The following is a 24,000-nucleotide window of genomic DNA, read 5'->3' on the forward strand; positions in this document are numbered from 1 at the left end:
TGTGGGAAGGGAGCAGACAAAGGTTCAAGTGCAGAATGTCAATCAAGACCAAAGATTAGGATATTCCTTCCAGTCTCTATCCCAGCCAACTAGTCCTTTACCTACGAGAAAATACAATTGTCAGGCATCTGTTTGTAAGACTCAAGTTCATTGTACTACAACTGTTCAATCCTCACCGGAACCTGTAAACATTCCTATAAGAAAATACTTTTACATGCCACATGGCTATATTTTGCTGTCGCCTGTTTCACCATTTGCACCGGTTTATGATCCTGTTGATAAGAATACATTTGAATCCAGCACCATAACTTCTAGTATGGCTGAGGTGTATGGCATTGAGTATCATGAGGTACATGCCCCACCACAAAACATGAATTGCCAGAATAGTGGCACATTATTTCCATACCCAAATGTTTGGCCACCAGTAGATGCTCAATTAGAAGTAGATGAAGAGAACAATCCTTTACCAGTTAGATATGGGCCACCTCCGATTAGATGTGAAAGTACATATTCTAGTAGGTCTGACAGCTCTGGACACCCCTGTAAATTATCACCTTCATCTGGAAGAAGTCGACCAAGAAATATCCCTCATAATGACCATGTGCAACCTCTATCATATCCTAATACACCTTGCAATAAAACTACACCACATTCAAGTAGATCTGTAAGCCCAAGCATTTTTCAGCCTTATTCTTCAAACCATCATTCTCCTGGTTCATCAGAATATGAACATTTGCCTTGGCAGTTACCTGGGAATTGCTGTCGTCGGCATTCAGACTTTCAAGGAGGATCTTCTGACTACCATTTGAAACCACAAGAAGTGAGGAATTTATCCTCTCCAAGCAATACATCTGTCCCAATTATTCACTTGTCACACTCGTATAACAGCGATGATACACAAAGTAACATTTCAAGTTTGCACTCAAGTTCATGCCAGTGTTCCCAGTGTATAGACAGTATTTCACCTCCTAGTCCACAAAAAAGTCCAAGAAAAAATTGGTCTCTGAGGAAATTTCTTTTAGATCGTATGCTTGCATCTAGTCCTCATTCCAGTTTGGGTTCAACTGCCAGCATGGGCTCAAGAGGATCTGTTGGAGATATGTAGGATATCTTTTATGCACCAGTATATATTATGATTAATTGAAATTTTTAATGAATTTTCTTCAGATTTTTTTTTTTTTTTTTTTTTCAAATTCCTTGATTTCACTTCCATCTCTATTGTTTTTCTTTTTAATTCTAGACCAACTGTGAAAGACCTTCTGAACCATGAGTTCTTTCAAGAAGACACTGGAATCAAAGTTGACCTCACCAATAAGGAAGAAGCTTTGCAAAGTGACTCTGGAAATGTGACGCTAAGGTATATGATAGATAAGAAAACAAAGATAATTTTTTCGTGGGATATTGATTATATTTTGCGTTTAATGTGTCCTGGCAGTATTGAACATCCTCATTTTAGTATTTTGAAGACTTATACAGTATGTAAGAAATTAACCTTACTTGTTTTCATTACAGATTACGTGTAGTTGACCCCAAGAAACGCAAAGACAAACACAAAGAGAATGAAGCTATCCAGTTTGACTTTGATATCAACAATGATAATCCAGATAAAATTGCAGAGGGCATGGTAAGGGTCAATTTTTATCTGCTAGTCACTTTTTGTCTTTTATTTCAGGAGGCAGTAAAGTTAAATGAGTTGTTTCCTTACAGTGATACATAGGTCTTGATTTTATTGTACACTTTTACTTTTTTTAATATAGTAATTAATTCTATTCTTCTTCAGGTGAAAATGGGCTGGATATTTGAGGAAGATGAAAAGACTGTGGCAAGGATGATAGCAAGTCAGATTAGCAATTTAACAAGAGAAAGAGAAGAGCGTCGCAAGAAGGAGGTTGTAGAAAAAGAGAAGCAATTGGAAGAGCAGCAGCTTCAACAACAAAGTTTGCAGCAGGCTCCAATTCAGGAGATTGCTTCTCAGCAACAGCAGGAGCAATCATTGCAACCATCTCAACTTCAGCCCCAGACTCCTCAACCTGTTCAGCCTTCTCAGCCAATGCAACCTCAACCAACCCAACAGCTGCCGCCACAACAAATGCAGCAGCAGCCACCACAGCAAATGCAGCAGCAGCCACCGCAGCAAATGCAGCAGCAGCCACCGCAGCAAATGCATCAGCAACAACCACAGCAAATGCAACAACAGCAGATGCAGCAGCAGCCACAACAGATGCAGCAGCCGCAACAGCAAATGCAGCAACAGCCACCACAGCAAATGCAACAACAGCCACCACAGCAAATGCAGCAGCAACCACCACAGCAAATGCAGCAGCAACCTCCACAGCAAATGCAGCAGCATCCATCACAACAAATGCAGCAGCAACCACCACAGCAAATGCAGCAGCAGCCACCTCAACAAATTCAGCAGCAGCCACCACAACAAATGCAGCAGCAACCACCTCAGCAAATGCAACAGCAGCCACCGCAGCAAATGCAGCAGCAGCCACCACAACAAATGCAGCAGCAGCCACCACAGCAAATGCAGCAGCAGCCACCACAGCAAATGCAGCAGCAGCCACCACAGCAAATACAGCAGCAACAACCACAACAAATGCAGCAGCAGGTACCACAGCAAATGCAGCAGCAGCCACAACAAATACAACAGACACAACAGCCAATACAACAGACATCCCAGCCAATTCAGCAACCACAGCAAATACAACAACCCCCACAACAGCAGCAACAACAATTCCAGCCACAAGCACCAGTGCAGCAGCAACAACAGGCTGCACCACCCCTACAAACCCAGACTTCTGTACAACCACCACCAGTATCTGTACCCATTCAACAGAGCCAACCACAACGGAGTGTTTCTCTGGACCCGCAGCAGCAGCAGGCACAACCACCGCAACAAACGACACAACAGGTGCAGCCAAAGCAGGATCTTCAGCAGCAGATAGTCGCTGAAGTAGTTCCTCAGGAACAGCAAGGTATTGTTTTAGTTCCTGTGATAATTTTGGTAATTGAGTTTAACCTCTTAATGGAAGCTTTAGACCAGATTTTCATATTATTGTTATTTTTTTTATCTCAAATTTAGGGAAATTCTTTTAATGAGAGTTTTCACCACTTAATTTTTGCAATTATTCATTTGAAAATATAATTTCATAAATCACATACATTATATGTGTGTATTTCCAAATCAAAAACAATCAATATTGTGATAAAAAGCTATGACCATAACTAATAATATCTAATACCCTTTTAAGTGGCTGCTCTTAATTACTGTACTGGGATACAGTACGGTATCACTGATCAATGAAAACATGGTCAGCATTCTACAAAAATTCCCGACTTGTGAATATGAGAGGATATCAAAATTTTAATCAAACAAGATACATTAACCATTGGATTTTCATCTCTGTAATCCTTACAGTATGATAGTAATTTTCTTCCTCTAACAAGTTTCACTAGTTAAAGTGCAGGTTAACAATTGATTGATTATCAATGAAAGCTATTTTTTATTCATAAAAGATTATAAAATAAAATTTAAATTTTCATTTTAGGTGAAAATGTAAGAGAAAGTGGCTACTATACCTTGACCCCGGGTAGTGAAGTCCAGCAGACAATTGCTCAGGTACTGTATAGATTTGTATTGCTCCTTTAAAATTCATGTATTTCAGAAACTTCTAAATTGAAGGTTTGTAGAATTTAATTTAAGCTCTCAAGTACATACACATAACTCCTTTTTCTACTATTGAAGCAACAGCATATATTTTTATTAGTACCAAATCACATAAGATTGGTATTAAATGCTGCTATATTTTCAATTTATATTTGACATGGATCAGAATTGACAAAAGAGTAGCTGTATGTTAGATCCATGTATTGTACTTAAAACTAATTTTGTCTTCTTTTCAGGAGGGGTCATTTTATGCTTCCAGCTATGGCTATGGCAATTACCAAAGTAGTTCATCCCAATACCAGCCAGTCAGTGTTGGTTTTCAGTCACAGGCCCATTATCCACAAGCTGGTACTACCGTAGTGTCAGTATCACAAGCATACATACCAACGAGTGGTTATCAACAAGTTCAACAGCCTGCGGCTCAACAGCCAACTTCTGTTCCTGTTCCTCAGCCTTCAACCCAGCAGGTAGATCAGCCACATCCTGATTATTACAGTAGTATAAGTTCTCAAGTGTGTGGTAGTACTGCAGGTGCTACTGCTTTAATCACATCACAGTACCCCGGGGTAATTCCTCAGTCGCAGGTTTTAACATCTCAGGGAGTTATGATTGGTTCTCCTCCAGTGGGAATAGGTACACAGACTTTGAATGTCCTTAGCCATCCTGTCGTCATGGCTTCATTGCCTATGGTGGTGCCTTCTGTGCCTTCTGCAGCAGCAATTATGTCTCAACAACCAGCTGCTGCTGCAGTAGTTATATCACAACCTTCAGCAGCTGTCATGTCACAGCCATCTGTTGGGGTCATTGCCAGTCAGCCAACTGGAATTACGTCACAAACACCAATTCTTGCCCCTCAGTCTGTGCTTCTACCACCACAGCCAACGACTCTTATGTCCCAACCACAGCCTACATTAATATCATCACAGCCAGTAATGATGTCTTCTCAAGCTCCCATACTTCATCCTCAGTCACAAGCAATTTATTCTGGTGCATCATCAACACACATTGTAGGATCAGAAACGCAATGTGTTATTCCCTCAGCAGTTGTGGGTCAACCTCCAGCAGTGGTAACGCAGCTTCCAACAATGGTATCGCAACCCCCAGCTGTAGGGCCTCAACCAGTTGTACCCATACAGCCTATATCAACACAACCTCAACCTATCATTCCACCTGTTGCCAGTGGGGCAGGTATATTGATACCGGGCAGCATTCCACAGGTTATTCCAACTGTATCGTCACAGTCTGGATTGTTACCCTCACAGGTTCCAGTTCCATCATCAGCGGTTTGTGCACATGTCCCAGCATCAGTGATATCAGAAACAGTTCCTTCTGGTGTGCCTGGAGATGTAACCTTTCCAGCTAAAGCTATACTGCAGAGAACTACTACTGCCTCTGAACTGGCAGCTACAACTGCACAAGTTATATCAACATTGAGTCTTATTCAGTCTCAGCAAACTATTTCACTAACGCAACAGGAAGCCTCAGTGCAGCATGTTGGAGGTATCCCCGCACAACTAGGAAGTGCGTCTACACAGCCAGCAATCTTACAGTGTCAGCCATCCTTAGTTCCTTCAATTCCAGGAGTAGTCTCATCTGTAACGGCCATTGGAACTTCTCGGTCAACTACTGGAATCACCAGCGATGCAAGTCAGGTGCAGTTTCGTGTGCGGCCGCCGCATCTTGTCATCCCATATCATTCTAATTTTATATTTTCTGCATCCAGCCATGTGGCACGTGTTGAAACAAATTTAACACCTCCAACATTGCAACCTCCTCCCCATTATTCTCAACCTCCCCTTATGTATCAGACCTCGGTCCCCTCTCCTCCCAGAAGTGGTATCCTCCCTGCCTTCCTCCAGCACCGTAACATCCTCCCCTCTGTATTTTTCCCCCCTGAATTCTCAGCAGCCATGATGAGTGGGGTAGCACCAAAAATGGGTGAAGCTATGGGCGAGCCACAGCATCAGTTGTTTGACAAAGCAACAGACAGTGTAAGTTTTTAGCTCAACCTATTGAAACAGCACAGCAGCTATGGCTTTCAGGGAATATATATACATAATAGGATTGTGAAGTAGGTATTTTGCCATGCATTTAGTGGTGCTATAAGTTATAAAAAAAATTTGGAATTGAAAAACAAATACAGTATATAGATTACATTTCATATCTGTTATCCGTCTTGCCTTTTTGGGACAGTTATCTCCCTGACAATTTTGTAGCATTACTCCATGTTATGCTTTTGATAATAAAAATATTCCCATGTAGTGCGGCTTAATTGTATTCTGGTTAGCTTGCTAAAGTAATTGACGTTCTGTTAACAAGAACATTTGTAATTGTTTTGACATTATTGCGGGAAGTGGTTGAGCTTTGAAATTCTTAAATCAAATATTTTTGTACTTTAATTATCGAATAATTAGCCCTAATATCATAAATCTCCCCAAGCCACATCTGCTGATGCATCAGCAAATGCTGTTGCTGCTGCAAGATTCTATTTTACAAAATATTGCACCGAGCTTAAAATTTCATTACCATACTTCTCTTTTCAAAGCTTCCGTTTATTTGATTAAATTATTCAGTGTCATGCTCAAAGTCCTTTAATTTCTTTAATATACCATTTTTACATAATGGATGAGCACAGTTTATGATTTATTTCTAGATGTGGGAGAAAACATCTTTTAGTTGCTTAGGCAAATTTACATTTCCCAATGATGCTCCTGTGCTTGGCCTCCCAATATAAATCACCACTTTGATTGCCAACACCCATTAATCATTATTGCACAGTTGTAAATTCAGAAAAATCTTTTCCCTTCATCCTAGTGCCCCAGGTTTATTGTTTCTCTTGAGTTTTTGGCGTTTCTGATAGCTTTAGGTGTGCTTTGTAGTCGATTTCAGTATCTTGTAATGATGTTAAGTAGAGGGAGGCATGATAGCAGCCTTGTGCATGACTTTCCAGGTTTCCTAGTTGTTATTCCTTATTTTCCAATTTTTCCTTCTCCCAGTATTTAATAGCACATTAAGGCATTACTTTTATGAATAGCGTTTTATCTATTATGATAAGTAGAGAAGTGGTAGCTGTTTATCAAGCGCTGGGAGAAAAGGTAGGACTACTATGTAGAAAGCATTCAAAAAAATTATGTAGATGCTCATTTGACCAAGAATTAGGTTTTTCTGTAGGTTTGTTGTATTGTACTTATCTGAATGTTGTTTAGGCATATTTTGTATTTTTTGCGTACTGCTTAATTTAGCATTGAAAAGTACCACAATATTTTTGTACAGTATTTTTCAGATAATGTTACACATTTACTAGATTTGTAAAATGCATTTTGGAAAATTTAGATGACATTAAGCTTTAGCACCAGCCTAAGGATTTTTCAGAAGCATACTAGAGGAGAGAGAGTTAGAAACTTCGCTGTATGGAAACCTGTTGCTCATTTACCGAGGATTTATGTTGGGGGTGTTAACTTAAAAATCGTGAAGAAGAAATGCATAATGTTTGTCTTTTTTTTAAATTCTTAAAATTACTGCTTCTTTCGTTTGACCTAAACACTTATGATCATGTTAAGCTGAACAGTCCTCATAAATTGAAGAAGCATATCTATTAATATACTGTAACCTCTTTAGGAATGCTCCATACCTATGACAGTTTCTGACATTTGACCAATCTGTCTAACTTTTTAGCCTTTTATTATGTTTCATTTGCAAATTTTAACATTATATTAGTTACTTTACCAAAGGAGAGAGATTGTTTTATTGATTAGATTGAACTTTTAATGGACTGTCATTGTAGCTTCTTATAACTTGAGTTTCATTTTTACTTGCTTGTATTTTATGAAATTAGGAATACTTTTTTATTTGGCCACTGAATTTTGCTCAGATTTTTCCTTTGAATGATATTGATTTGCCATTACAGTACTGTGCGTCTGACTATTTATAGAACTCCAGTACTGTATATATCACCCAAAAATGGGCACTCATGACTTGAACTTTCTTCCTCTGACGAATTCTCATTTTTTCTGTTTTGTTTAATGATTGTTTATAAGATTTTTCTAGAATTACTTAGTTTTTGTTTTTAAGTTGGTGGTATTTAGATGTGATTATTCCATTAGTAGGATACAAAGTTAAGAAAAATTGGCAGCAAAATTTCATACATAAATCAAGAATTGAATTCTAATAATCAATTTGACTATAGTTCTGTTATTAGCAAGCTTTATTTTTTCTGAAAGCCTTGAGGAAACTGATCATACATTTTACGGCATTTATAGCATATATTTTTTCATATGCATTGCTTTTTCAGATAATGAATTCATATTTACAGCTAGTAATAAAAAAGGTAGTTTGTCAATTATAATTGATTTCCTATCACTAACTGAGACCAATTCATTTTTACGTATGTTGGCACGTACAAATTACTTAGATTCACTATCTAATACAGTATTAGGATATCCGAGGCATGAGAAATTGCCGTATAATATGGGCCATATATGGGAGTAGCATTCTCTTAGGAATCATTTGGTTGCTGAATTGTCTTTAGGCTGCATCAGGTGTGATTAAAGAAGGAAAATATACCGTATGTGTTTCATCCACAATTACAGTTTTGCATTCCAGCTGTTTAGGCATAAGACAGTTGCGGTTATAGTTTAGTAAAGGTGTCACCAAATGTTAACATAATTTTACTTAATTTGGAATTAGGCATCACTGTGTTTAAAATACCTCATTTTTTTTTTTTTTTTTTTGCATGCCCTAAAGATATATCTACCTCATGTATGACTGATTTGACTTAAAATGGTTTATTGCTAAGACTATTTTTGTGTAGTATAAGCTTAAAATGGTTTATTGCTAAGACTATTTTTGTGTAGTATAAGCTTAGATTTTAATGAGTATGTAAACATGCGTAGTGCAAAATCCTTCCATAACTTAGGAGAAAGATTATATAATTTATCAAGTCTCCATGTTATACAGTACGATATGTTACTGTTGGAAAATTATGCTTTTGTTGTAGCTACAAAAACAGTATTATGCAGCCTTTATCCTAAATGTGTTGGCTCCTTACTATTATAATTTATAACTATTTTTGTTTTTGAAGCATAAGCACTGTTACATTCCTGATTAGATTTTGTTTTATATTAAAGTTACTTTTGTGAAGCATAAAGCATTTTAAGATGGGAAAAATTTTACTTCCTTACCCACTCCCTCAGCTTTTGATCTTTTGGCTCATTTTATCATTGTCATTTTTGTTTTGGGAAGGTATGGTGCTTTGCATGCTGAGGTGGATGTTATTTTTTTTAGTCACCAGAGTTAAATAAGTAATTACTTTTCATATAAGGAATTGTCATGTAATTTACAAATTATGAGTGTCAAGCAGTGAAACTGGGAATATAGCATAATAATTGGTTAGATATTTAACTTCTATCATTAATTCAATTACTTCATCCAACAGCTGGAGAATTCTCCTTCATCGCAGATGCTGACGGATTTGCATTCCCATCTGCTCAACGACAGGTAAGAAAGACCCAAAAGTAGTTTGAAGACTAATCCTTCAGTTCCTGGTTATTATACACGAAAATCCTCAGGTGCTTTCAAATTAGTTTTGTGATGTTGGTTTTGGTTGTTTCTACCTCTTTATCCCCAATTATTTACTTTCTTTCCAAGCCAGATTTTAGTGTGAATAACTTGAATGTTTAATTCCCCAGTTTATGCTCATGGTCATACTTTACCTACTTCTTTGAATATTAACCTGGTCTTTTTATGCAACATAGCTACAAGGGTGAATTGTCATGGCTTGAGTTTTCATTAGTGTGCCATTGCAAACAGCTTGTGAAAGATACATGCCTTTGTTAGTGTCATGAAATTGTTTATTCTGAAGTAGTTTAACCAGACCACAGAGTCGCTTCTAGACTCCTACGGCTGGCCTGAAGGATATGTTTTTGAAATGAAGGGCGAAAATTTTAGCAGATTGTTTAATGGTGATGTGGGAGGAGTCTGAAGGGATTAAATAATAAATGGATAAGTAATTGTATTCTGAAAAGAATTTTTCATTCTGCCTACATTTTTATTACACTAGACATACTGTAGATCGGATGTAATATTGAAATGCTGATTTTTGAAGTTTGGCTGCTAGATTTTTCCCAATCATTTTTTCCTCTCCAGCTGTTAGGTTTCTTCAACACAGACCTCTTAAATGTAATACCTTTTTAGAATTGGCAATTTATCCCCAAATTAATTCAAGTTAACTTGCACCTATAGGCATGGCTCTAGCACTAAATTTGTGAGATATTAGTGAAATCAATTAATTTACAGACATATATATATATATATATATATATATATATATATATATATATATATATATATATATATATATATATATATATATATATATATGTATATGTATATATATATATATATATATATATATATATATATATATATATATATATATATATATATATATATATATATGTATATATATATATATGCATTTTTCTTTGCAATCATTATTTAGGCTTTAGTTTAATCAGAAGTTTCTTTATTCTTAATCTGTATGCTTTCATCATGCTTTTTATGGGAGTTGTAGTTTAGCATGCAGATCTAAGTTTATATGGTCAAAGAATAAACTATGATTATGCATAAATACATGTACAATATAAATTCGATAGCAGCTGAGTATTCTGAAAAAAATTTCTTGTGCACTGTGCAGTAACTGCAGTAATATTTTGTGTCCTTAAATTTTTAATTTTATATTAGACCATATTGGGCGAGTCACAAACAATTAATAATCAGGGAATTTGAGGATGTGTGTTTTGGAAATATTATCATTTAGATCCTCTCTTTATATTTGTTTGGCATATCGAACCATAATGAGTAGTACATTTGAAACATGTAGTTATTTTCATCTTGACTATAATCACGAGTGTACTTTTTAAATAGTAAATATCTTGAAATTTTAGTTTTGTGTCATGATATAAAAAAGTGGAATTTCAGTAATCAAATTTTGTATTTCTATACTCACCTGATGTTCATATTTTTTCTTTCTTGAAGTTTGGCTTATATCGATGTTTACCCCAAAAGTAAAAATTTTTTGATTTCTTGCTTTCGACAGGCTAAGGCCTCTCGCCCAGTGTTGAGACAGTCCAGTGACTAATGGCAATAATCATGGCTTGGGTACACTGTACATGCTTTTATTTCTCAGTCAAAACTAGTCTATCCTCTTGACATCACTAGTCAGCGGGGTTGCTTACATGCTTGCTTGTTAGATTGCTGCAAACGAATGTTGGAACACGGGCTCTTGCGTTTGCAGCCCGTAAGGTCAGTGGGGAGGCTGATGAGAAAGAGAGGAAATTTCAGTGTCTTAAAATATTTATTGATACTTAAGACTTGTCTCTGTCTAATACCTTGGTAAAAAACTACCTTCAAACTAAAGCTTGCTATAACTTGATTCTCCAGATAATGTTCCTAAATACTTATTTATATACTTTATCCAACACTGTGTATTCCAAGTGGAAGAACTAATCATAAAATTAATTGAATTTTCTCAATTAATTGAACAAGTGCACTTAAATTAGACCACATCAACAGCTGCTACTACAGCACTAAAACCACAGCAATCTTTTTAAGCAAACCAGCATTATATAAGATAATGGTTAGGAAATACTGGTATGTTATGGCACTGAGCTGCTGCTAAAACTCTTTCCAAAGAAAGAGTCCTACCAAAAATTATGAGCTGCATTTCTAATAGCATGATCCCTAACCTTCGAGTCTTTCACCTGACTTGGATCCAACTCCTTGTGAATCTCTGTAACCAAAACATTTTTGGACAAAGGGCAGTTTGAAATCCTGACCTCTTCCAAACAAATTAGGAACATTGCCTCATTGAATAATGTTTGCAGTCTTTTCCAAATAATACTTAACAGCTCTCGCGGGACAAATAAATCTATTTTCTAACAGCAGTAACTTCATTTTCTAGAGGTAATTTGAAAGAGTTGTGGCTAACTTTTTTTATAATAATTTTTAGCTCGAGTGTAGGTAAAAAGAGATAAGAATATTTTCCTCCAAAAACTTACATGACACTATAAGAAAAATCATGTAGTTCTCTAATTCAATTAGCTGATGCTAATAGGAAAAATTCTAGCCATGAGATCCTTAACGGAAAGATTTTACATAAGTTCAAAGAATGAACTTTTAAAATATTGTAACAATACATCCAGACTCAAAAAATCTTTCTGACTATCAGAGGTCTTTGAAAAAGACCTAAATACATCCACAAAAAAACAAAAGCCAGCATGGCATACCCAAACAGTGGTCATTGCCAGTAGTCACTAGGTTGTTTCAATACTGGGCCAGAGGTATAAGCATATTGAAAAGAAGAAAGTTGGAAAGTTGATATAAGTCAAGCTTTGAGAGAGAAACAATATGAACATAGAAATAATGGGAAGATAGTTATTTTTCTGCTTGGCATATAGTAATCTTTAAATAAATGTTTTAGTTATTTTAAATGTCATTTTTTATCTGTTAGCCTTTAAGTTATCACCCTTTTAGTCTGGCACTCCGTTGTTTTTCCAGGAATATCTCCCTTTGGGCAGACATACTTATGCATTTTATTTTATTTGGTTCTACCCATAAATCCAAGCCCTCATTGTGCTAGAGCCATCTGCTTTATAATTCTGAAACTGCTACAATTCGTTTAATATTGAATACTGATCTTTGTCATGCTACTTGTGGACAGAAATAATATTTTAGTTAAAATATTTTAAAGTTTTTGTTATCACTTGGGTTTCACAAACAGTAAGGGCATTTTCCACAGAATGTGTTCCTTAAATCCATTAGTTTTGCTTTGTTATTAGTAATAGCTTTATTTTATTTAGCTTTTGCTATAGCTGTAGCTTTTATATTATTTGCCATCCCCGTTAGATGGTGTGTATAATGCTAGCGGAATGTTAGTTTCAAGATGCATGATGTGGTCAATACTTTTAATGTCAACCCTGTGGTAAGTATCATAAGCTCTTTTTAAGGTATGTGAAATATGTGAAACATTGGTATTTATTCTTTCCATGTATCTGAGAAGGCCTGGTGGCAATGGTCTGGAGAGTGTCTCCAACTTCGCCATCACAAGCAACATCATCTCAACTACCTGTACCACTTCCACAACCACCACTACAACATTCTCTACTCAATCCCACTTTGACCCCAGCGCTGCCTCTGAAAGTGAGAACAGTGAACACCCTGCAGATGGATCCGGCAACAAGCAACACAGGAAGATACGCAAGAAGAAAACCCTGGACCGGTTTCCCAAGCTTACTGTCTTATCGGTCACAGATACAATGGTTGAGTGCCAGCTGGAAACCATTAAGCAGAAGACAATAACCTTCAAGTTTGACATCACTGATAATGACCCTCAAGATGTAGCAAATAAACTGGTAAGACATGGTTTTTATATTGCCATATAACCTGTATTTTAAATTGGGGGTGTTAGGAGAAAATGTTAAATTTCTCTCATCTGAAGATATTTTTACATAATTGTATGTCACACTTTCCTAATTATATTGATCATACATTTCTGTGGAATAGTGTCTTCAAAATATGCTACAATATTCTGCTTCAGTTCAAACATTATGTTAGATGAATAAAATTAGTTTGATAGTTTTTTTATGGAAGCTATTTATATTTGTTTTTCCAATGTCTCTCAGGTTATGACCAATCTCCTACCTGTAAATCATGCTGAAGTGGTCGTAAATTATATTGAAGATATCATAAGACAACTTCAGGCGAACCCCAATGTCCTACCAACAGTTTCTACTCCTGGGCTAGATTCTAGGACCCAGCATCATTCACAAGATGGTCAGGCAAGGTCTCCATCAGTAACCAGAAGACATCGAGATGACAACGACACTCGGGTAAGTTAATGTTTATTATTATGTTTTAGAATTTGGGGTAATAAGGTTAGAGAGGTAATTTTGCCATGACTGACTTATATAATGCAATGATGACGGAGGTTAAACCCGTTATTTATAAAACCTGTGTTTATTAATTATTAGTCCATAAGGAAATGAAATGTGTGTGGTCATAGCTATGCAAATAGTTTTTAGAGCATGGTATATTGTATAGATTATACAAATATTTGCACTTTTATTTTAAATTCTTTTAGGCAAAGGCTTGAAAGTTAATTTTATTATGTTACAATACTTAATTTTCTTGAATTTTTTATACAGCATTTCTTAATGATTTAGATTTACTATAACATCAGGAATTACCTGATGTATTTTTTTAAGCATGAATATTATTCGAGTTTGACTGTATGTTTTAAATGAAGTGTTCTCCATATCTTATTCATATTTTGGATTTGTTATCTATTAGATATATTTGCATGTTACACCGTTGAATGCAAATGATGGATAAATGGGTTTTATTTTGAATTTGTTGTTGTTGTTTCTTATATCTATGAAACTAATAGGCCCTGAATTCTCCATTAGGTTCTGCAATGAGGACATTGAAAGTCGTAGATTATTCAGGGTAGTAAAGTGTGTTTAGCCTTGAAAATTAAAATGAAAGTAAAATAGATAAACTAATTATCAGCATAGATTACCTAAAGATCATCTGTTATCAATAATGTTAATTGAATGGAAAATGAATTGGAAACCTTTTGATTAAATATTATATTTGATGTTATGATACACTAAGTTTCGAAAGTTATTAAATTGACCCCTATAGAATGAGTGACTGAGAAGTTAAAATGTAACCTTCTCTAACGGTATATACAGCTGCTGTATTCTTAATAACAATTGTACAACACAAGAAACTGTTAAAAATTAGAGTTCCATCCTATAGTAATTCCTTCATTTAAGTTCTCATTAAAATAGTTGGAAATATCTTCTTGTCTTTATTGACTAAATAGTAGGTCTTTCTGAAGGCTTCTCTTTTGAACAAAATCTTATCTCGCTACATAGGAACCTGGTCACTCACACATTTAGATTATGAGTTAATTCTTTGAAAGCAGGGTATTTGAGTTAGGTTTACATTGTGGATTTAGAATGATCATGGACTCTTCCATGATCTTGGAATCCAAATATTGTAACATGTGCATTTGGATTGACAAGGGCCCAAAGATGTTATTAGTACAATATTTTTCAGGAATGATCACAATCTTACACACATCAACATCTACATATGTATATGGTTGACATATCAACTTATCTAATGCAAAAGGTGAATATTTCAGCTACACTGTGCGTAATCTAAATGTAAAAGTTGAAACAAAGAGGATTACCTGTTTAAGGGGCCCGGCCGGAATCACAATATATGGGGATATAGGAAGAACACAAAATCCTAAAAAAATTCACAGCTTCATATGGCAATGGAGAATGCATAGACAAAATATTTTGTCATAATTCCTCTTACTTTCATAGTTATAGGGTAATTATTAAAAGTAACTCAATATACCAAGCCAAGAAAATGCAGTATTTCTTGTTATAGTAAATTTTGATAATTATTACATTTTAATGCCAAACAAATTGTGAGCAATGGCATCTGTATAGATTCCATGAGCCACAAGAAGATGTACAGTATTACACGGTAAACTACACCCTTCGCCCTTCAGTCTTACCACAAACCTCAGAGAGAGTACATATTTGAATTTGACCTCTGACATTCACTCATTTTCAAGTTTGTTTTTCTCGTTTTTGGCAAGAATTTCATCATTTCAAAGAGGAAAAGACAATTTCAACATCTCGCTAACATAAGGAAGAAGGAAATTCACTCTAATAAGAGTTCCAAATGGGGAATATTGGCGAAATTAGCGGAGTTAGTGAAGGAGAGAGATAATGGAGCAACCGTCTCGCCTAAAGAAGCAAGATATTGAGCAAAGGAATCTTCATTTATGATTAAATCATCATAAACAACTTCGTTTTGGTTTATTAATAGCCAAAAAGGAACATAAAATTATCATATGATATATATGGTCAGTCTCTAGGGCATTGTCCCGCCTGATAGGGCAATGCCACTGTCCCTTGTCTCTGCCATTCATGAGCAGCCTTTAAGCCTTTAAAGTGGTATGAATGTCAACCAATTAGCTACGATGGTGAAGATGGGTTGATTTCAATTCTAAGTAGAGAAAACCTGAATTTGACAGGTATATGTACAGAAGAATTGTCATTGACTTTTATCTTTCTTCGTGGCTGAGTGGTATGGTCACTGGCATACAGATATCCCGGACGAGGGTTAAAATCCCCGCCGGTCCGATATTATAAAAGTCCTGTTCTTAACAAATGGCATTAGTCAGCCGGTCCTCTTAAATCATTTAAAGCATATGAAAATATTGAAGTTTTCCTGCTGTATACTAAAATAAGAAAAATAATTATCTTTAGGATGATGATTGTTATTACTGGACTGTGGTATAATTACCTTGACATAATTCTCCAAAGAACATGAAATAGAGCCATCTATTGGCATGCTCTCAAAACATATTATGCGTTCATGCACAGGATCTGGTTCTTTCCTGTCTTCTTTTTATTAGTTTTGGTAAAAACTTTATTATTAGATAGACGTAAAATATTGAAGAATCTGAAATTCATCAACATAACAGAATATATTTCAATTCAAATATAGTATAGTTTTATCTTCTAATGGAAATGACCATAAACTTAAGATAGTAAATGTTTTTTTTTTTTATAAGTTCCAATCAGTGTTATATAATCGTATGATATTTGTATAAAATTGATTACAGAATGCTGCATTTCTTAATTCTACCAATAAATACAATCCACAGGTTCCTAAGTTTTGACTGAAAATTCCGTGGGTATCATGAATGACTGAGAGATTTGAAGGTCTCATTGTTAATGTGTAAATTAATTAATGAGATTCACTTTAAACAGGGGGCTAGCGTTCTTTTCTGGTTACGGTGTAAAATACTGCATTCAATATCAAAATTAGTACGAAAGCTGCACTTTGTACATTAATCAAAGCCAGAAATTTTTTTCCCATATGAAAGAAGCTATGTATGAATACATTCTAAAGTCAATTGTTGATATTTCAAGAATAAAACTGATTTTTTATAATAAGATTAGTTATTTCTATACTTGCTGTTTATATTGCTTCTGTCTTGAAGCCTGGCTTTTATCGATATTTACACTAAAACTAAATATTTTCCCTGTACAGTATAATTCTTTTTGATAGGCCTAGACTTCTAGTACAGTATTCAGATAATCTAGAGGTTAATGCTAATGATCTTGGCTTGGGTATGCTGTAAATGCATTGTATTTCAATCTCCAAGTCAAAACTAAATGCCTATCCTCCTGGCATCACTAATCAGTGGGGAGGCAAGTGGGCTTGTGTATGAACATCAGGTGAGATTAAAACTAAATGTTTTTAATAAAATTCCATTTTATATCTATGAACTTCCCCTGTTGTTCATAAAGCTGATTCCCACACACTGATGAAGGTAGGCCAGGGAAAGAATGAGATAAGAAATTTAAAGCCCTAAAATAATAAACTTATCTACAGTCGCACCTTAGACTGCCCTAGTCAAAGTCTGACTTGGTTGGATTTCCATGTGCCCTTTTGTGATCAAACTTTAACAAGAAGGGACAGCAGTTTTGAACAGAGGATGAGTAATACCCTACAAAATAAATTAGGAACATTATCTCTAATGTCTGCAGTTGTGTCCAAATGACACTTAATGGATCTCACAGGATAAAGAAACCTATTTTCTGACATAACATTAACTTCCTTTTCCATAGAGGGAATTTAAAAAAAATCATCTTCAATCCAAAACCTATATTATATGAATGAGCTAATAGTTCCTTAACATGTTAAGCTGATACTAATGCCATTAGAAAAAGTCTTAGCAGTTAGAGCCTGAAAGCAAAATTCTCCCAAAGGTTCAAAATGCAAACCTTTTATATACTGCATTGTAATACATCTAAACTCCAAGTTATTGTCCTCACAACCTGAAGTTTTTTAATTTTAAAGACCTAAATACATCAGCAATAATACCTGAAATTAATAAATCCAATTTAGATGTTTGAGTAAGGAATTCAACATGGATCTATAATTCTTAACCTCAGCCAAGTTTATTGCCATGAACTGCTAGATTGTCTCAGTACTTCACTAGAGGCCTAGGCATATTGAAATAAAAGAATACTGGATAATTTTAGGTTTGCGCTAAACGTCAATATAACCCAGGCTTTGAAAGAGAAACAATATGAATGTCAGGGGAGGTTCATAAAAATGATTAAAAATCACTCTGCATTCATTCACTTATTGCACATTTTATCAAATTAAAACTGCATCCTCTTCAGTTAAAATCTAGAATAGACTACAGTATTTCTAAGGAAAATCACAACTTTTGAATAAAATTAAATCGTAATATATAGATTGAAAAGCTAATAAAGGTGTATGACATTTAAAAAAATAGCTAGTATAAAGTTGTATCATTTAGGTAATTTTTTCTATATTAATTTATTCCAGTCCTATCCTGAGCAAGTCTCATTAAAGAATTTGTCATAATGATAAGCATTCCTACAACTGTAATTGGTTGAGTCATGTTTTTGGATGTTCTGTTCAAGCCAGTGTTATACAGTATACTCTTTATACAATCTTTCAAATATTTTACATGGTATTTTTTCCTGAAATTTATAGAGCATCCATTGAATAATATGGTAAAATTCTTTAACAAATTATCTTGTAATATCTAGACCACTTTTTAAATACAGTACTGTATGAGGGAAAATTTTTATTTGATTTTTTTAATATTCATGTAGAATACCCATAGAAGTTTTGTAATTTAGAATATTTTTTCATCTGTATCTGAGTAATGTAATTGCTGTCATGACAGGTTTTTATTACAGTTAGTTTGATCATTCCTGGTATGCCATTAGCAAGTGAAATACTTTTTGTTGTAACATTTCACTGTTTCTATGTAATCACCTAGTGTAGTGGTTTAGTGTCTTGTGGATGTTGTTCAGACCCGGAATTATATACAGTACCAAGTACAGTAGTTCCAGTAGTTAAGGTGGAGTAATGAGTGTTAGCTATGAGTGCACAAAATTTAAGTCAAATGTTTGCAGGTAAGGATAGACATGTGTGGTGGAATTGGATGCATAGGTATTCATACACTAATACTCTATAGTCTTAACATCTTTAAGATTATTTTAGAAGTAATGAATGTACAATACTCTCAGAAACAAAGTTATATATTTTTTTATTCTTTATTTTTGGGTTTCAATGGTCATTTTCCTGGTAGTGACTGAATGACAGTGATTTGATCCATATGATTTACAGAAACAGTTGTGTTTGAAAATTAATTTATTTAATGGCTCAGATGGTCATTAGAGCTAGATACCGGTATTTATTAGGAATATAGAAGTTTGAATGGAATATTTGCAAAGTAATGAAGGTTGGAACAGCTTAATAGATTACCTCAGAATACTGCTGGTTATCAAATTTATAGAGTACTGTCTCGAAACATAGGTGTGTCTTAATTTTGGAAATGTGTAGCCTTATCTTGGTAAAATAGATATTAAAGATAATTTTATATTGGATAAGAAAAATACTTGCACATAAAATTTTGAATAATTATATAAATTGATGTTTTTAACACCGTTTTTCTAAGTCTCCTGTTTAAATCTGCTGTTCTGTGTAATGTTATGAGTGGAAAGTGAAAATTTTATTTATGAATTTTCTTGTTTCTTTGGATATGTTATGGCATGAGAGAAATATTTACATAAATTATATTTTTGGATTTCCATGAAAGCTCTGTTGGATATATGGTATTTTATGTGCATCAATAGTTGCATAATGTATTTTTGTGCGGCGTGGTAGGCTCGGTACCTGGCCAGGAAGCTGAGTCGATCCTCCCCTAAACGGCGGCGGCGACACAGCTCAGTAAGTAGTTTGTAATAAAAGAGAAATTCTGGATTTGTCAACAGTCTGAGAATGCTACCTAGACGAGCATGTGTGGTGGCTCTGATAAGTTTACCCACAAAGCTGTTTTTCAGATAAGCCATGTGATTATTTAAAAACACTGGATTTCCTTGCTAAATGATCAATAGGGTGTGGGTTTTGTTCTATTGTTTAACTTCGTTTCAATTGTCCTGTTTATCTAAAAGTATCACATGGAAAATCTGATTCAGTTGTTATCCTGCAATTTTTCCTAAAGAACTGTGACCACTTATGACTTCAATGGTCTAGAATAACTCAGTGCTCGAGTGCTTCCATGCTTCAATTGAATAGTTCTTTACAAAAGGAAGTTTTATTTTGCAATGTTTGCTTCTAGAGGATTTAATTTATTGGCATTACTAGAGGATGCTTTATTCTCTTTCATTAGCTATTACCTAGTTACATAAAAAGATAATAAAATGTTTTAAATTTTGTACTGTATATTTTTTTCTATTCAAATGTCACTGCTCTCTCTTATAGTAAATTTACCATTGTATACCATACAGTACTAGAAAATGACACAAAAGACATTATGATTCAAGGGCTAGAATAATTCAGTGAGGAAAAGTGCACAAGGCAAGATAGTGGAGAGAATACATTTCTTGTAACACTGAAAGGAAAATTTGACATATAAATGTTAAATGATGATGGGGGCAGCTTTTTTCTTATAGTATTCAAATTTAAGGTATGTACTTTGCAAATTTTCTTCAAAATATTCACAAAACTGTAAGAGAATTCTATGATGTGATGTTATTAGAATAGTTCTTCATAGGACACAACAGCTTAATGATGTTTCATGCTTATAATTAGTGCTATATTGTACATTGCCATCTGGCAAGTGTCATAGAAACTGATAAGGTATTTGGTACTATAGATGGCTACATGTAAAAGTTGTAGATTTAAGATTTGTATTGTAATTTTAATCAACATGCCACCAGATTCTACCTTCCTGATCCTGTTTTATATTTAAATAATAAGAAAGAAGCAGAAATATAATGTTTTACGATAGAAATATTAAAGAAAAACAGGGAAGCTTTTATGAGCAGTTTTACTAGAGGAATTCACAATGACCACATGAGCCTGCATCGCTGCACACCCTCACACCCATGCACAAGATGAGAAAGGAATCGCAGAAGTTCCTCGCTATTCTTTTTATTTTAATGTCTGAAGTTGTTCTGATCACTTTGAAATATTATGCTGATCTTTTTTTTTTTATATCTAAGCACAATTTTTTTTTATCCAACGTATTTTGAAAATACAGTTTCATAAACTAACACCTTTAATGTTTAAATTTTAGTACACTATATTGATAAGTACTATATATTTTTACAGAATGAAAATAAGTGCTCTACAGTAACATTTCGTTTAAATTATGGGATAAGTTCAGTTAAATAAATGTTGTTCTCTTATAAAAGGCCTAATTGTTTTGCTCTCATTGTAAGATTGTGGCATCTGTTTTCATTTTCTATTATCCTATCAGCTTTTTTCTTTTTCTTATTTTCAACTTTATGACTAGAATATCTTGCATTTCCTAGAAAAAATTGCCAAAAGATCGTTAATAGTAAACGTTCTTGTTATCACTTTCTCACCACGTTATAGTTTGCACCTCACTGACTAATCAGTTTTTTTTTTTTTTTTTAAAGCAAAACTGCAGGTTTTTATTATGAAGAGTGTTTGAGCAACAGTAAATTGCTGAGGCATTACTAGTGTGTTTAGAATTCTTTTATTGAGTCTCTTATGAAACTTTTGCATGAATAAGATTAAAATCTATCTTCGTACTGTATAAGATATTTGCTTGATTCTACTTGCAGTGGAATTTACCCTTGAAAGTTAACTGTCATTATTTGGGGATAGTAATCGATTAACGTAAAGCTTAAGTGATATTGAACAAATGAGTAAACTATGTTGATAACTGAGATTTTCCATTTACCATGTCTACTGAATTCTCATTTCTAGGCTGGTATATATCTGAAAAGTGCTGCCTACCCCAGCCATTGGAAGGTAGAGTATTTGTCTATATTTTCATGTACTAAATGGCTATCATATGCCCATTCAAAATCACCTTGCACATTTACTACCATAACTTGGAAGCTGAGATTGTACAGCACTGTACTATTTTGATAACTTGAATATTTCATGCAAACATTTGGAGTTCGTTTGAAAACTACACCAAGTTTATTCACAAGCGATCACCCTAGTATGAGTAAATCATAGCATTATTTCTTTTATGAATTTATTATTTATTAATTGGTTATTCATTTACTTACTTTAGAACTCTTCCTTTATTATTTCTGAAGGATTTTGTAAAATGAAGATGCCTTCTTTCTTTATTATTTCTGAAGGATTTTGTAAAATGAAGATGCCTTCCCTTAGCCAAATTGCTGATATTCAGCAGCTGAATGATTAAGCCTTTTATACTGTATGATGTTTTACAATATGAGCCTTAGGATTGCTGTTTAATTATTTCTTGGAGTTAGATATCTGTAGAACAAATTTTACTCGTTGTGCAGACGTATCTCTTTGCTGTTGCTTTATTATCCTTGTAAAATCTGTAGCTAATCCTTTTTTATCCTTTAATATAAGGAGTCTGTGATATTACCACACAATATAAAGAGTGATAGTTCTCTAAATACCCATGATTGATGTGTCTAATTAAAGGGCAGTTACTGGCGTATCCCTCTGTACCCTTTCCACCTGCATACCTTGAATTACTTTGCACTAGCATTATTTATTTTCATCTTAATAATTTACCTCTTATCTCCCAAATATTTTGCATATGTGTGTTTTCCCAAAAATTGTCTTTGGTGTCTTGTAGTTTAATTTAAGATAAACCATGAATAATTAGTTTACAGGTTTTAGGTTGGTTATTGTTCTTATTTTCAGTTTTGATTTACAATTTTGAAAGTGAAATGCTGTTTTGATAACATGATAAAAAAATCCATTACATTACTTGAATATTTAGTTGCCGCTTTCCAGTTTTTTTATTTTTTTTTATGATAGATATCAGGTTTGTCCCTAAATGTTTGAATTAAATTTATTGCACTTACCATTCCTATTACAGAGTATATGAATCCTTCAATTTGCATTTCATGGCAGAGTGGTTCTTTCAACTAGAATTTATATATTTTCTCCAATCTCAAGTTAAACTTGTTGTTGGTTACTACAATATATACATTATTAGAGTATATGAATATATTTCATGAAATGCAAATACTTGTAAATATTAGGATTGATAAAACTATAAAGTGATTTTCATGAAGTGCAATCATATACTTAACCGAAGGAAGATACACATTATGAATTATCTCTTAAGGGTTAATTTGGTTGAGGAGTGATGAGTCATGACACAAAATTTCAACTTAGTATTTATATTGTATATACTGTATACTGTAGTATATTTGTCAGAAAATGTTTCAAAATTTTTTTTTAATAGAAGTTCCCAAGTAAATTTGTATGAAATACAAACTATTGCCCAAGTATAGTAATCATCTTGATGGTGAAATAATTGGCAAAGTCTATTTTATTTGGATTCCCATTTTGTTCATTAATTTTTGAGTTTGGAATGGCATAATTTGAGCTTTATGTCAAAGTTACCACTGGAAATGTTATGAGCATCTTGATCTGTCTGACAGACATTAATGGTTCTGCTTTGTCAGGAAACCAATGATTAGTGGTCTGTTGAAGAACAGTGAAACTTTCAGAGGAAGTGTGTTACTGATTCTTTGTAAATTTAGGATCCTGGGTTGTAAAATTAGGATTTTTATTAGGTAGAGTTTTTACTCATTCCTCTTTGCTTCCAAACTATTATGCCATTGATTTTTCTTTTGTTTTCAAAATGAGTTACTAAAATTGACATAAGAAACAGTTTTTATTTCTGAAAGGAGAAGTTCATAGATAAATGTATTCATGAGGTGGTGAATTATTACATTACCCTGATTGTGAACGATTTTTCACTCAATCAAAGATTCTTTCCAGAAAGAAGCCCTAAATTATGTCTATGGACATTGTCTTTATGACATCCAAGTCTTCTGGATTGTTTAGAAGTACCCTTTAACAGAAGACATTTTGAAGTATAATATTCCCATTAAAAAAAGACATACAGTATATTGTACTTAAGAAAAGTTATCTTAGTTAAGAGTGTTTCTAGTTAAGAAGCCATCTCATAACAGATTGTGACTTGAAATTGTTAAGTCTGTGTGGATTTTGGTATTAGAAATGAGTCTATATCCAATATCACCTCACTAGTTACCTATTTGTGTTGAACAGATCCAAGTGAAATATTGCAATTTAGAATACTTTTATAGCTTTTGCATCACAGTATTCTGTCTTGTAGTAACTATGAACATCGTGACAATACACCATTTGTACACCCTCTCATAAATTAAATGTAATATTTGTTCAAT

General features: G+C 34.1%; 1 protein-coding gene across 17 annotated transcripts in view; it reads left to right on the forward strand.

Moving 5' to 3' along the window:
* The window catches only part of LOC137620550 (serine/threonine-protein kinase WNK1-like), a 524,046-nt gene that overhangs the window by 440,162 nt on the left and 59,884 nt on the right, over positions 1-24,000 (forward strand). For 15 of the 17 annotated variants that reach the window (XM_068350804.1, XM_068350794.1, XM_068350795.1 and 12 more), the window contains 9 exons: positions 1,241-1,357; positions 1,513-1,624; positions 1,781-2,981; positions 3,555-3,625; positions 3,910-4,140; positions 9,108-9,169; positions 12,732-13,083; positions 13,354-13,560; positions 19,481-19,543. In XM_068350804.1, the coding sequence (XP_068206905.1) occupies positions 1,241-1,357; positions 1,513-1,624; positions 1,781-2,981; positions 3,555-3,625; positions 3,910-4,140; positions 9,108-9,169; positions 12,732-13,083; positions 13,354-13,560; positions 19,481-19,543 (2,416 nt within the window). The remainder of the gene's footprint in view (positions 1-1,240; positions 1,358-1,512; positions 1,625-1,780; positions 2,982-3,554; positions 3,626-3,909; positions 4,141-9,107; positions 9,170-12,731; positions 13,084-13,353; positions 13,561-19,480; positions 19,544-24,000) is intronic. The other 2 variants (XM_068350791.1, XM_068350789.1) reach the window with 2 other exon arrangements.

This window comes from Palaemon carinicauda, chromosome 27, assembly GCF_036898095.1.
Source record: "Palaemon carinicauda isolate YSFRI2023 chromosome 27, ASM3689809v2, whole genome shotgun sequence".
In the NCBI taxonomy this organism is placed as follows: Eukaryota; Metazoa; Arthropoda; class Malacostraca; order Decapoda; family Palaemonidae; genus Palaemon; species Palaemon carinicauda.